This window comes from Vespa mandarinia, chromosome 3, assembly GCF_050613455.1.
Source record: "Vespa mandarinia isolate Hongniang chromosome 3, ASM5061345v1, whole genome shotgun sequence".
NCBI lineage: Eukaryota > Metazoa > Arthropoda > Insecta > Hymenoptera > Vespidae > Vespa > Vespa mandarinia.
Window position 1 is genome coordinate 9457501 of NC_140812.1, and position 14893 is coordinate 9472393.

Consider the following 14893-nt stretch of genomic DNA (forward strand, 5'->3'; position numbering starts at 1 on the left):
ATAAGGAATATATCAAAATTACATAGAAATATATTTCCAGAAATTATATGAAACATATAAGGTTGAGAATCACTGTTTTAAATTGGTCAAATTTTATCGGTTTGTTACTACGATTATTTACTTGGAAAGAAAAGATATGTATATATATATATGTTTGTTTGAATATTTTATTTATTGAATGTATGATAAAAAAAATGAAAAAAAAAGAAAAATAATAAAAAATAAAAAAAGAAAGAAAAAGAAAAAGAAATAGAAGAAATACATTTTTATATATAGTTTTAGAAATTGAAGACGTAAAGCATTTGATGATAGAAGCAGTTGATACCGAAAGAATATTAATTTCTTGGATGGCGCCATGTTCAGCTATAAACAATATTCTTATTAATTATACTATTGTTACATATTCATATGATCAAATTAAAAAAACGGAAGATATATCGAATACATTATCTTATATAAGATATAACGTTACCGGACTTAATCCATGTACACCTTATACGTTTGAGGTATTTGTAATCGCAGGACATAATAGATCAAATGGTTATAATACAACAGGAGAAACAAGTTCTAATCGTAAGTATCATTTATAATATACATACGTGTATACATTTGATACTTTATTAGACACTTTAAAATTGACCAATGCACATATTTACATTTTAGTTACATACATCGAAGATGTTCTAAATTTACGTATTAATGGATCTAGTAATGTAGAAGATACTAATGATATTGGGATGGAATTGACTTGGGATGCTCCAGAAAAATATATTAGATGTATTGATTATTATAAGATCATACAATGCATTAAAAACTCTTGCAATGAAAATAATACAAGTGTTAGTATTACAAATACTACAAGCTATATTATATGGGGTCTTGAACCTTGTACGGAATACTTTTATACTGTTAAAATAATATCTTCGTCATCTATAGAATCGCCTGGAAAAAGTATATACAACACGACAAGGACAATAAGTAAGATTTTTTAAGATTATAAGCTATGAAAAAAATGATTATGTAATGTATATATATATATATATATATAGAATATAAATATTATCAATATAATTCATCCATAGCATCAAGTGAGCCACTATCATTGAATGCAGAACCTGGTGATTTTGCTTTAAGCATTCACTGGTTACCACCAATGATTGGCTATCAATGTGTCCAAAAATATAATATTACAATATCTAACACGTTATATAAATATAATAAGTATACCACAAATACATCAGAAGTTATGAAGAATTTGCATGCTTGTACTTCCTATATGATTTATGTTATTCCAGTTAATAAAATATTTTTAAATGGAATCTCAGCTACTACAAAGGGAAAAACAAATAAAAGTAGTATGTAACACAGTGACATTAAAAAATCTGCTTATTAAATTAGATTGCCATTTAATTATATAGGATTTATTTTAATTTTGTAGTAACAGAATCTCCTGTAGTACATGCAAGTAAATGTGGGATTTATAATATATCAATGACATGGTGTATTAAAAAGGTATTAAATAATAATTGTACACTGAAATCTATAATAGTTATGTGTAATTATGTGAAAATCAATGGGCATGGTTATCTACCAAAATCGGGAGAAGTTAAAAAAAATTTGGACGAACATATAAAATTACCTATGCTTGAAAATATAACTGTGACAGATTTAAGTCCTTATACAAAATATTCATGCCAGGGAATTATTGTCAATGAGGCAGGAAACAGTTCGTTAAGTGAACCAGTAAATGTTACAACATTAGAAGATAGTAAATATTATATAGAAATGTATATTATTGTGCATACCACAGATATAGAATATTATAATATTATTAATTTTTTTCAGTATCATCTCCACCCATTATTAAGGTCAAAAATATAACAGATACTCGATTTACTTTATTTTGGCAGAATCCTATATATTTGCCAGGAATATTGACAGCGTTTGAAATAAAAATTACATGGTATACACTTTTCGAAAGACCAGATTGGTGTACTAATGATAATTTTGGCACTATTATCATTTCAAATATTACTGATACATCATTAGATTATTTAAATGGGAAACCATACACAAATTATACCGTAAGTATAAAAGGTAGAACTGCTGCAGGTTGGAGTGATGATAGTAAATTGATAACATTTGTAACATTGCCAGGAGGTATGTTTTATATATTTTTTATTTTTCTATAAATTTCGATAAATTTCAATAGATTATAATGTATAAACTTTTTTTCAGTTCCAGGAATTGTTTCTAATATTTCACATATTATTAAAAAAAATGAATATAACGATCAATGTGATGATATACATAATGATCAATTAGATACAGTTGTAACATGGGATTTACCATGTTCCTTAAATGGAAAAATTGAGTCTTTCTTTGTGTCGGTGCATGGTATAAGAAATGGTTATGATCCACACATTTTTTCTATTAAGAAAAATTATAGTAAAATTATTGAGAAAAATTATGTATATTCAATGGTTCTTCCATCACTAAAATCAGAATATAATTATACACTTAACATATCAGCTAAAGTTAGAGATGTTGAAACTTGGAGTTTACCAGCAAGTTATGGTGATATTTTGTATCCTGCTAAGTGTATGTATTTCATTCTTCCCCAAATTTATATATATATATATATATATATATATATACATATATTTATGATCTTATTTATTATTGCAGGTCCACCAGAACCTGATGAAGAATATATAAAATCAATTAGCATAGATCCATATAAAGCACGTAGATCTACTACATCAGTCACCATCTTGCTTCCATTATTTTCTAATGATAATGGTTTAATTAAATATTATGCCATTATGGTTTCAAAAAAAGGATTTAATGTTGCTTTAAATAATAGTTTTAATGTGACCGAACAAACATGGCCAGATACTCCATCATGGGAGGAGTCCATGAATAATGATTTCTCTTTAGTTTATCAAGCTACCGGATCGCATTGGCATCCTTTTCGTAAGTAAAATATAAATAAAAGAAAAAAGAAAAAAGAAAAAACCTCTGCTTGAATGTACAATTCATAAATATTTGAGTATTCATTTTAGCAAATTATGTTGCTGACTATGGACACATAAAAGCAGTAAAATATGTACTTGGTGAAGACACAGCTTGTAAAGAAATATCATCTAATACAAATAAACGATTGTATTGTAATGGACCACTTAAATCAGATACATGGTATGATGTTAGAATGCGTGCATTTACTTCCAAAGGTTTTAGGGATTCGCCTGCTTTTTTGATAAAGACAAGTTCGTATTAAACAGATGTTGCAATAAAACAAAAGCTACGCGTTACATTCTTTTTTATTATTCTAACTACAGAATGTCATTATAGATGCAGAATTAAACGTTGGCGTTGTAATTGGAATCGTTCTTGGAATTTTATTTTTGGGGATTTTGACGACGATGATGCTTTTAGTACGAAGATGTTCTCCGTACACGTAAGTGTTTAAATTCTTCTTCTTCTTTTTTTTATTTTATTTGTATAATCTTCTAAATAATTTGGAACTTTTCTAATATGAAAATATTAAATAATCATATTTTAATTAATGTAAAGATATTCAATACACATATAGTTAGTCACATTGGTCAGTTATACATTTATGAGAAATAATCAATATTTATTCTATGACTCAGAAGGATGTTATAGCTATAAGAACCAAGGTTACTGAATGCATTTGTCATGAATGCAGAGTATGTGTCACTTCACAGCAGTTACAAAAAGTGATGGTTAACCACAAAATCATAATTAATTGCACTAAATATATTTATCATGATTGTATTTAAAATAAAATAATACAAGTAGTTTTATAGCTTCATTACAGTTAAGTCACTATATTTAGTTATGGCTTTGAACTTTTGGCGAAGAAAATCATTATATCTTTTTTGGATAAAGTGCGTGTATTAGAATTTGTTATTTCAATTTGAGAGTTATTTTTTCATTACTTTTTTTTTTTATTTAGATACAGTTGTTTGTATGATATCAATAATTATTATTTATTATAATTTGTATCATTGCATTTGGATATATTTTAATAAGATTCAGCATAAATAAATTCTGCTTAATGATTTGATTCATTACGATTAATGACTTAAATTATAAAAATAAGTTTTAGATTAATAAACAAGATAATTTATTTTTGTCATTACAGAATATTTCGTCAAGTTTTAAATTCTGATATGCCTGGATCACCATTGCCTACTCCATTTACAAGAAAAAAATTCCTTGCCCACTGCCAAGAACTTATTGACAATCCTGGTAAATTAAGTAATGAATTTAGGTTGCTTCAAACTTTGAGCGTGGATCTACAGATGCCAACGAATACTGCTTGTTTGCAAGCTAATAGAAAAAAGAATCGATATTCAGACATTTTACCATGTATGAATTATATTTCATTTAAACATAATGATTCTATACATAAATCATATTAATTTTATATCTTATACTTACAGATGATTTTTCAAGAGTGAAATTAGAAGTAATTGATAATGATCCTAACACCGATTATATTAATGCTTCATTTGTAAAAGTAAGTAAATTAAGATATAATGAATTTAATGTACATGATAATATATAAATTATATGATAGGGTTATAGTGGAGAGGATGAATATATAGCTTGTCAAGGACCAAAAGAAGATACAATATATGATTTTTGGAGAATGATAGATCAATATGAAATAAATATTATTGTCATGTTAACTCAATTAATTGAGAAGGGTAAAGTAAGTATTATTTTACATAATATTAATAAACTGTTGATTATTGGAATAAAATAGTTTTATACATTATTTTCCAGGTAAAATGCCATCAATATTATCCAACAATTAGAGAAACTTTTGGATATGAAAATATAACTATAAGATGTACAAGCGAATTAGATTTTAGAACATACACTCAAAGGACATTAATATTACAAAAGGTTTTTATTTAATAGAAAATATTTTTATTATATTTGTGTTATAAGTTATATTTTAACTAGTTCACTTTTATAGGAAAATAAGAAAAAAACGATAACACATCTCCATTTTAAAGATTGGCCAGATCATGATGTTCCAGAGGATTTTGATTCAATGATTAATTTTTGCCAAATTATGCGTCGTAATATAGGCACTAATAAAGGTTTTGTTGTTATTCATTGCAGGTATTATTATATTAAAAAAGAACATTATTTTTTCTAGAATAATACATACAAAAAATAATGTGTTAATGTTGTAAATGTATTTTTTTAGTGCGGGAATTGGTAGAACAGGTACCTTAATAGCAATTGATATACTTTTACAATATCTTAGAGATAATAGAAAATTAGATGTGTTCGGAACTGTTTATAGATTAAGACATTATAGAATAAATATGGTTCAAAGAGAGGTATGCAATAGAATTGAAAATTATGAAAAAGATCATTGTGTGTATGTAACAGATTAATTACTTTGATAACATTTTTTTTTTATAATTTTAGAGTCAATATACCTACATATATAACTGTATAATGCAGGTCCTTAAAAATCCATATTTTTTAAAAACATGTAAGTTATTTAAAAGTAATAATAACTAATTAAGTTTCCTTGATAAAATAAAAGATAACATTAAGTTTATTTTTTTTTTTTTTTTATAATATAGATAAACCACCTCATGTGGATCCAATGCATGATAATAACTCCAAAAGTACAAGTGAAACTACTAATTCGGATGGCAGCCTTACAGTAAATCTTGAAACATGTATGTGACTTTCTCACATATGTAGATCGCAATAGATATTTTATTTGTTATGAAACTATTATTCAGGCCATATTTATATTATATACTACTGAAAAAAAAAAAACAAATTTTTAGCCATTTTGTTAATATTGATAATGGATCTTATTTAGGAGATTGCAATATTTACTAAATTCTCAAATATGAACAAATATATGATCGAATGTGCCTTGTCGATGTCTGACTCAATGAGCACGAAATTGATCAAAAAATTTTTGTAATGAATTTAATAAGCAGAATATGAATTATATACAACTCAGACAAATTTTTTACAAAATTACTATTTTACAAATCAAAGTAAGCAACTTAAGTTAAAGCATTAAATACATTCTAATTCTAATTCATTGTAAATAAATAACAGAATATATTCTTTTTACAGAACATTATAATAATGAGGTTTAAACATAACGTGTAAAGCAAATATGGTAAAATTACTTTAATTCTTTGATTAATCCTTTAATGTATATATTGTAAACTAGCCATTAATAATGACATTTATAATATTAAAAGCATGCTTGTAAAATACTTTATATCACGTACAAAGATTAATTATAAGGAAAAACTTAAGGTAATTGATTGTAATTGTAACCATGATATTATACAAGTGTAAAAGCATTAATTTATATATTTTTATTGTTATTAGAAAAATATTATAAAAATGTAATGCAGGAAATATACATATATATATATATATACATATATATTTCTCTATAATTTATTTTTCATTTATGTAACTGTACTATTATATACAAACCATACTGTGAAGTACACTTAATTAGTTCAACGTTTTAATATAAAACAATATTTTTTATATTTTAAAGAAGTAACTTTATTGGATAAATTAATATCGATATTTTGTAGAATAATCTTTTGGTGATACAACCAAACCTCGTCCTTTCCTTGCACCTCTATAAACTGTTTCAATAATATCAATCATTTCCTGTTTATCTTCAAGTGTCCAATTAATTTTATTATTATTTCCTGTACCCAAATCAATCATTATGTGTTTATTTCTAAAGAAAAACATAACTGTGCAAGGATCGTATAACTCATACCTAAAAAATGATTTGTGACGTCTAATATTTTCTTTTATCGTTATAAGAATATAATTGACGGAATAATTAATTAATCGAGTAAACTTACATTTTGTTGAAATCAGGAACTTCTGTAATGTCGACTAAATATATTACCGCAAAATTTTTAACCTTCTCTGCGATGTTGTAAAGTACTTCATCCATTTTCATACATGTTGGATCCCAATCATGACCGAATCTAATAACCTAACAAAAATATCATCACAGAGAATTTAAGAAAAAAAGAACAATAAATTGACAATTATAAGAAATTACATTATTATCATTGTTTATTTAATAATTATAAACTCGATTATTTATATTATGTGTATGAAACTTACAACTACTCGATCTTCTTCGGACAAAATGGCTTGATCAACTTGCCACCCATTATGAAGATGCGATAACATATAAGACATTTTGTCGTATTTTTAAAGTTAATTGTTATAATCACAATAAAGTATTATATATACATAGACAATATATTTTTTATAATTTTAATATTATGCGACAACACATGAGAATCATCAGATCACCCAATACGTGCATCAACGTTTGATAATATAATCTCTTCCATATCTATTTAAGACTACATTAGTTTGATTTTCTATCACGATGAGCGTTATTGTTTCGTATTCATTAATAAAATTTAGTTACCGATGTATTAGTAGATGGCTGTAGTTACGCTGCGAATATAATACCCTCTAGTGTGCTTATGTGGAATTAACTCATTACACAAGTCGTTTATGATAACAAATAAACATTGATTTAAGACTGTTCACTATTCCTGATTTCGTAATTGTTTATGCCATCAATGAGAACAAACGTAATTCTAGACCGATTTTGATGAACATGATCTTATTTTAAAGACAAAGATTTAATCTAGGAAATATCTATTTCGAATTTTTGAAAAAACTTTATTTTCTTTGAAAGAATCATGTTAAAAAATTAAATTAAATTTTTCACTAATAAAAACTTTTTCAAAAAGATATGTCCTTGATGATAAATCTTCGTTTTTGAAATGGTACCTTGTCCCATCAAAATTGATCAAGATTATTCTCGTTCTTGGCATAAATGTTGTTTTCGCTATTTTATCATACACTTTATTCTCTTCTAGATTTAAATTTTGAATTAACAGTCCTTGGCTACGTGTGACGATATTAAAATAAAATCTCTGATCGACTTCGATTGTTACTGGATCAATCATGTTACTGAATCATCTTCCTTCGTATTCCGACGATTAAACATCGATGGTCTCTCAGGATGTCTGCCGTACAAAATGATATATATATATATATATATATGTATATATCTATTTATTTATTTATATAATTTCCTTATATATATATATATATGTATATATATGTATATATAATTTTCTTATATACTTATAAATCTAAATACACATAGTTATCAATCGTACTAATAATTATACACTTTCATTGTCTTTGATAGAAATAAAAAAAGTTACGATATTATGAGATAAAAGAAATGATGTAATCAAGGATTCAATAATCATTTCTAAGATTAATAAAATTTACAGAGGATTATTTCTTTTTGAAGAATACACGATAAGATATATCTTAACCAGACTTATTTCTTCTACTCGAGAAAAACGATTTATCAACAAAAACAATATGTACATCTGTACATATGTATGTAAACATATCCGTATACACATCTATAATAGTAATGTGTCATAAATTAAATTATTAAAAAGTCTTCATGTTAATTAGACAAAAACATATTATATCATAGGTATTTTCTTAAATTTGATATCAAAAAATTAATATGAAAAAAGTCAATCAATTAGAATAAATAATAATAAAATGAAAATTTATTATGATAGAAGAAGAGTATCATTTAGATTATATTGTAAATTAATATTCCATCGTAAGATTTAATATAATCACATTATTTTTCATATAATATCGCTTAGATGCAATGACTTTTAATAAAAAATTATTAACAAAATATTATAAATAATTATATGTCATGTTAGAATTAACTTTATTAATATTTTTGATATATATGTTGTATGTATGAAAACGTGTAAATATATAAATAAAAGTCATTGTTCATACGAGTTTAGTTACATTTTACGAGTTTGTATATAGAAATTGTCACAAATAGTCTAGACGAGAAAATCAAAGAAAAAATAAAGGAGGGGCGTGGTGTCTCGTTAATCGTGGGGGGAATTCAATATAAGTATGTATGTCCGTATGAACGATTAACATTGTTACAACGGTGTATTCTTGCAGAAGCGAAAATGATAGCTATCAAAACGGAAGCTAGTAGCGACGATGCAACGAAGAACGTGTCACCAGGTAGATTTATTCATCATTATCATTGTCAGTTTTATCATCACCACTATTATTATTTATAATTGTTTACAATCAAATATATGTTGAAAATGATTTATTAAAACAATTCTCCCATCAGTGCGTTTTCGTCAAATGTAAAATTCAAATTTTATTTTTCTGTCGCGATGAGCATTGTGATATATTAAAGAAACGTTTCGAAGAGTATCGTCAGCGAGCTAGTAAACTTAATTCTTTATAATTACGCTAATATAGCACTTTTTGTTTATTATATTGTTACTTTAGTTATTTTTTCAAATTATTTTTTATTACTTTATTTTTCTACACTGTTTCTTGAATTGTTAAAGAACTCTTTATTCAAATGGATTTATATATTACCCTAAAATATAATCTCGCATAAATACTTTTTGCGTGCATATATCATACAATCTGTTTTGTTTAAATAAATCAATTTTTTGTTCGGATTCAAGAGATATTTTTTATTTATTAGAAAAGTCATCACGTTCGTTATCACGAGTGTCAATTATATCCTGTGATAATATCTTAATAAATAAATTTTTTAAGATCGAGATAATATTTCAATTGAAAGTCAAGATAACAAGAAGATTTTATACTTACACAAGTGTCTTATTGCGTTCTCAGATTGTGTATATCAAATTTACTCACTCTCTCTTTTATTTTATTTTAATTACAACAGTGTTTAATTATAGATAAGCTGTATTGAAATTCTTAAATATGTCAAAAAAAAAAAAATGTAATTTTTACTTAATTCATTTGTCTTCTTGATAAATTCTTATCTTTATCTTAAAATGGTATTAAATGTGAGATTATATTAGATTATATTATGAATAAATGCATAAATATATCAAATGTTAATAATTGCGAGAAAAAAATGACGCGTTTAAAATTTAAATATTTAAATAAAGATATTTAAATATAAAAATATTTAAATAAGTCTTTTTCATTTTTTAATTGATCGAAATTAAGATCAAGAACATCATTTTCATTTATTGAACATATATGTGTGTATGTGTTTTTTCTGTATGTATTCTCTCTCTCTCTTTCTCTACATATATATGCTATACATATTCATACATACATATATATATATATATATGCGTATATATGTGTATGTGTATGTGTGTGTGTATTCCAGGTAAGCTGGGGGTCAGACATTTGCAAGTTCTTCTACTTTTCTTTGCCATGGTCATAGGATATAGTCTTAGAGTGGGAATGTCAGTGGCTGTTGTGGCAATGTCGAACTCTACTACGGCAAATCCAGAGATCGAAGTAAATCTTTTTTATATTATCCAATGTTTAACATTCAACATCAAGAACCAACTATAAGCTATAATATTAACATATTCGACGAAAGATTAAACAGAAGTGTTTAAATCAATTGTATTAATATGTAATTATCGAAGTATAAAATAAATTATTTAAAAGATTTTATAATTTATTATATATATATATATATATATATATATATATATACATATACATACATATGTATATATAATGTATATAATAAATATTTATAATTTTTAAATAATACTAATTTGTTAACGATTTTATGATATTTGTAAATAATTAGATCGATCGTTTTTTTAGGATTATGGATGGACTTCGTTAGAAAGAGCATCGATCCTTAGCTCATTTTTCTGGGGTTACACAATAATGCAGATACCATCGGGTTATATCATCACCATTTGGAGCACTCAAAAACTTCTCTGTTTGGGGATGTTCATTTGCGGTGTATTTAGTTTATTGACGTACCTTGCTGCTCATTATGGCGGCTTCATAGCTGTATACGTTTGCAGGGTAGGCATGGGTCTTTGTCAAGCTTGCCTCTTACCTTCCATACACAACCTTCTCTCCAAATGGGTGCCGCCTTTAGAGAGGGCAAGACTTGGTGAGAACCGTTTGATACGCGAAATAGAACGAAGGTACTGAAAAAAAACGCGAAAAAAATAAATAAAAAAAAATAGAAAAAGAAAACAATCGTGAAGGACGGACAATACATATTTCTTATTACTCTCTTTACATATTGTTCTACTATTAGTTTCATTATCTCTTTCTCTCTCTCTCTCTCTCTCTCTCTCTCTCTCTCTCTCTCTCTCTCTCTTTGTCTTTCTTTGTTCATTTCTTTGTGCAACTATATGATTTTTATTTTTTAGGTACCTTCATATACGGAGGAGCACAGCTTGGTACAGTTATCTCTCTTCCATTTAGTGGTCTACTCGCAGCATCATCAATAGGATGGCCTAGCATTTTTTATATTTTTGGTGGTTTAGCTATTTGTTGGAGTATAATTTTTTTCTATCTTGGTTCCGATACACCGTCTACCAACACAACTATTTCTTTTGAAGAAAAGATGTATATTGTGAGCAGCCTTGAAACTACTCATACTGATAACGAAGAGGTGAATAAATTATAATATACAAGAGTTATATAATATTTAACAGTTCGTAAATAATACCGATGGTATGTACATACATATTGAATGAAAAACTGGCTTTATCGAGGAACGATGAAATATTAATCATTAAACATTTTATTAAACGTAAAACAATGGGATAATAAATAGATTCTACATAGGAAATAAGAATTAAGATTCCGTAAACTGATTGTAAATTTTACTTACATACATTGATTTAGTGAGCATTAGTTGATTTATTTCTAATGATTCTTCAGAGTACAACGATAATTTCTTTTTACAGAGTTCGATAGACTCGGCAACTATTCATATTCTGAATGGAAATATTTCAATTTCGTTTGATTATGTAATCACGCGATAAGAAAAATTATTCATGTCGAGTATTAAAAAATGAGCAATGTGCGTAACGATTCTTCAAAAGTCTTTTTCTGAAATCATTATGATTTGATCGCGATCGAAAGATTTGAAAAAACGGTGTTTAATCGAGTTTTTAAATGTTAGATTTATTCTTGCGATAATTTTTATCGTTCGGAATTTCACTGCGGTTATTACATCATTGGAATTAATAGTTTTTTTTTGTTCTTCTTCTTTTTCTCATTTCTTTTTTCTTTTTTTGTTTTTTACCAAAACTTTAGAAACGGGGATAAAATTCCAATTGATTTTTGATCATTATCGTCATTCACGTAGTATTGCAATAGACCATTTTATCGAATAGCAATGTATTATGAATTATATACATAGAGATCACATCTTATTTGTTAGTTTCACAAAGCGATTAGATATTTTTGTATATATATATACATATTTATTTATTTATTATTAAATACGTAAGGAGAACGGACGTATTGATCTCGAGTATATCATTACGCAAGAAATTGATTTAATAGATAATTTAAAAAGAACGAGAGATTGTATGTACGTATATGTAGTTACTACTATTTTTAGTTGTCCTTTATCTTACACGCTGAAAGAGAAGATTGTAAAAACTGAAACTGTAATTACGCACGGTAAAGAGAATACCATTGTAATTATAAATGCGTCAACTTCATGTTTCGCATGATACGATATCTGATACGTTATATAATCAAAAAAGAGATTTTTTTTTTTTAACGATTATAAATTCTCGAAGAAATTTTTTGTCATTGGACATTACATTGATATCGCATTTATTTCTTTTCTTTTTTTTTTTCTTTTTTATTAAAGCTTAAACTTATTGTGCTATTTCAGAAATTACGAACACCATGGAAAGAGATTTTCACATCGATACCAATGTGGGCACTGATAATTGTTCATTGTGGTCAAAGTTGGGGATATTGGACTCTTCTTACAGAAATGCCAACTTATTTAAATTCCGTTTTGGGTTTTGATATCGGAAAGGTAATTAATTGATCGTTCGAATATATCATTAAAATACTCTTCTTACATTAATATATTCTTCTTATCAATAATAATAATTTATAGAATGGAGGTATTTCAGCATTGCCTTATCTGGCGATGTGGATATTAAGCTTCCCTGTAAGCTGGCTTTCGGATTATGCACTTAAAAAGAATGTCTCTAGATCGATAACGAGAAAGTTAGCTAACACTCTTGCTTATTGGGGCCCTGCCGCAGCTCTGATTGTTTTAGGTTTTGTTCCGATTGATAATCCACTCTGGACTGTTATAATTCTTATTGTAGCAGTTGGGCTCAACGCCGGATCACTTTGTGGATATCAATTAAATCATATCGATCTTAGTCCGAATCATGCCGGTATTCTGATGTCTATCACTAATTGTTTGGCCTCTGTCATCGCGATAATTGCACCATCAATCTGTGGAAAAATCGTTAGCGACCTGGTATAATTTTTATCATATATAATATTAGAAATCTATTTCATATCTTGTATTATTTATCTTTCTATTACATAATTATATGTGAAGGAGTTCATTATCTTATATACAATATAAATGTGTATATGTATATATATATATATATATATATATATGTATATATATATATATGTATATATATATATATATATATATGTATATATATATATATGTATATATATATATATATGTATATATATATATATATGTATATATATATATATGTATATATATATATATATGTATATATATATATATGTATATATATATATATATGTATATATATATATGTATATATATATATATATAAATATTTTGATTTTTTTATTACAGAGCAGTACATATCTATGGTCAATAGTATTTTATATTTCGGCTAGCATTTATTTCGCAACTAATTTGATATTTCTCATCTGGGGTAAAGCCGAAGTACAATGGTGGAATGATCTTAAAAGTGATAAAAAGAACAATGTACTACTCAGGGCAATTTAATATACAGTATTGATTCCGACAAAAATAATTGTTGTTATTATATTTTGTTATACCCCTAACATTCATAAGTATTTAACAATTTTAATATTAATGCGCATTATTCATTCTCATAATTCTTCTTTTCATATTAATTTTTTGTGTTTATTTGTTTTATTTTTATTATGTCATATCGTCTTTCAAAGCTCGATCATTATTTCTTGTATTATAATTATATAAAAGATAAAATATATATATATGTTATATTGCTAATGTTATAGGATGAATAATTTTATTATTGATCATGTTAACTCTTATTGTGCTTTCCTACATGATTCGAGGCATTTAACACTCACAGGTAATAGTTACTGAAGTAACAAGTTAATTCCCTAACTTATCGACGGTACATAATTAAAATTATTAGTTGTTATTTTTGTCGATAATAGCACTGTGATCGTTTATCTTCTGTGGACAATTCTGCATATAAGAAGGGAATGGTTAATACTTTTCTTTGACGTGCTTGTGAAATAATGTACTGGTAACCCTAATAAACTAATATATCTACTAATACGTTCTATAAATAAAAATAATGAAGATATTGGAACTTTTTAATCCATATAACACGCATTAAATATAAAAGAAATTAAATTTAATATTACTATACAATTAAATTTTGAAATTTGGGTCGTTGATTACATTTAATATCAATAAAAAATGAATATTTTATTGATTTTTACATTTACTGATCCTATGTTTTTTTGTATTCGAACTATTAAATATCGGAATATACTCTATCGTTAAACTATAATAATTTATATTTTCGATAATTTAATAATTATTTAAACGATGTATAATGTACGCGATGTATAAAAAAAAATTTATATGATAATACATTTGTTCAAACATTACATAACCCATAATTCGCGATAAATATAAATTAATTTCAATTTAATA

General features: G+C 25.9%; 3 protein-coding genes across 7 annotated transcripts in view; 2 read left to right on the top strand and 1 right to left on the bottom strand.

Annotated features, from left to right (window-relative positions):
* Positions 1-6330, top strand: part of LOC118445019 (tyrosine-protein phosphatase 10D-like) — an 8874-nt gene extending 2544 nt beyond the window's left edge. Inside the window, exons 3-21 of one of the 4 annotated variants that reach the window (XR_014981916.1) lie at positions 277-573; positions 664-978; positions 1083-1355; positions 1439-1768; positions 1846-2160; positions 2239-2601; positions 2689-2976; positions 3066-3269; positions 3355-3460; positions 4172-4398; positions 4473-4549; positions 4610-4744; positions 4819-4941; positions 5015-5163; positions 5252-5387; positions 5479-5545; positions 5640-5738; positions 5853-6071; positions 6154-6330. Coding sequence is in view for 1 of the 4 variants with exons in the window: in XM_085655671.1 (XP_085511797.1) it covers positions 277-573; positions 664-978; positions 1083-1355; positions 1439-1768; positions 1846-2160; positions 2239-2601; positions 2689-2976; positions 3066-3269; positions 3355-3460; positions 4172-4398; positions 4473-4549; positions 4610-4744; positions 4819-4941; positions 5015-5163; positions 5252-5387; positions 5479-5545; positions 5640-5738; positions 5853-5887 (3539 nt within the window). In the remaining 3 variants the exon portion in view is untranslated. The other 3 variants (XR_014981918.1, XR_014981917.1, XM_085655671.1) reach the window with 3 other exon arrangements.
* Dim1 (thioredoxin-like protein Dim1) overlaps positions 1-7445 on the bottom strand; it is an 11524-nt gene extending 4079 nt beyond the window's left edge. Inside the window, exons 1-3 of one of the 2 annotated variants that reach the window (XM_035873906.2) lie at positions 7189-7441; positions 6918-7054; positions 6485-6829 (exon numbers count right to left, since the gene is read on the bottom strand). In XM_035873906.2, coding sequence (XP_035729799.1) covers positions 6616-6829; positions 6918-7054; positions 7189-7266 — 429 coding nt within the window. In that variant the 5' untranslated portion in view covers positions 7267-7441 and the 3' untranslated portion in view covers positions 6485-6615. Of the gene's footprint in view, positions 1-6484; positions 6830-6917; positions 7055-7188 lie in introns of those variants that run through there. The other variant, XM_085655673.1, reaches the window with a different exon arrangement.
* A 1632-nt stretch (positions 7446-9077) lies between these two features.
* Positions 9078-13994, top strand: LOC118445027 (putative inorganic phosphate cotransporter). Its single transcript, XM_035873912.2, has 7 exons — positions 9078-9174; positions 10325-10458; positions 10780-11080; positions 11346-11590; positions 12833-12982; positions 13067-13441; positions 13808-13994. The coding sequence occupies exons 1-7, from the start codon at positions 9117-9119 to the stop codon at positions 13961-13963; spliced, it is 1419 nt and encodes a 472-aa protein (XP_035729805.2). The 5' UTR covers positions 9078-9116; the 3' UTR covers positions 13964-13994.
* Positions 13995-14893: the final 899 nt, after the last annotated feature.

Bases quoted from the DNA above. Each gene is read 5' to 3' on its own strand.
- LOC118445027 (XM_035873912.2), top strand. From the start codon at position 9,117: ATGATAGCTATCAAAACGGAAGCTAGTAGCGACGATGCAACGAAGAAC. The intron at 9,175-10,324 runs GTAGATTTATTC...TGTGTATTCCAG, and splicing joins AACGAAGAACGTGTCACCAG to GTAAGCTGGGGGTCAGACAT. The intron at 13,442-13,807 runs GTATAATTTTTA...TTTTTATTACAG, and splicing joins GAAAAATCGTTAGCGACCTG to AGCAGTACATATCTATGGTC.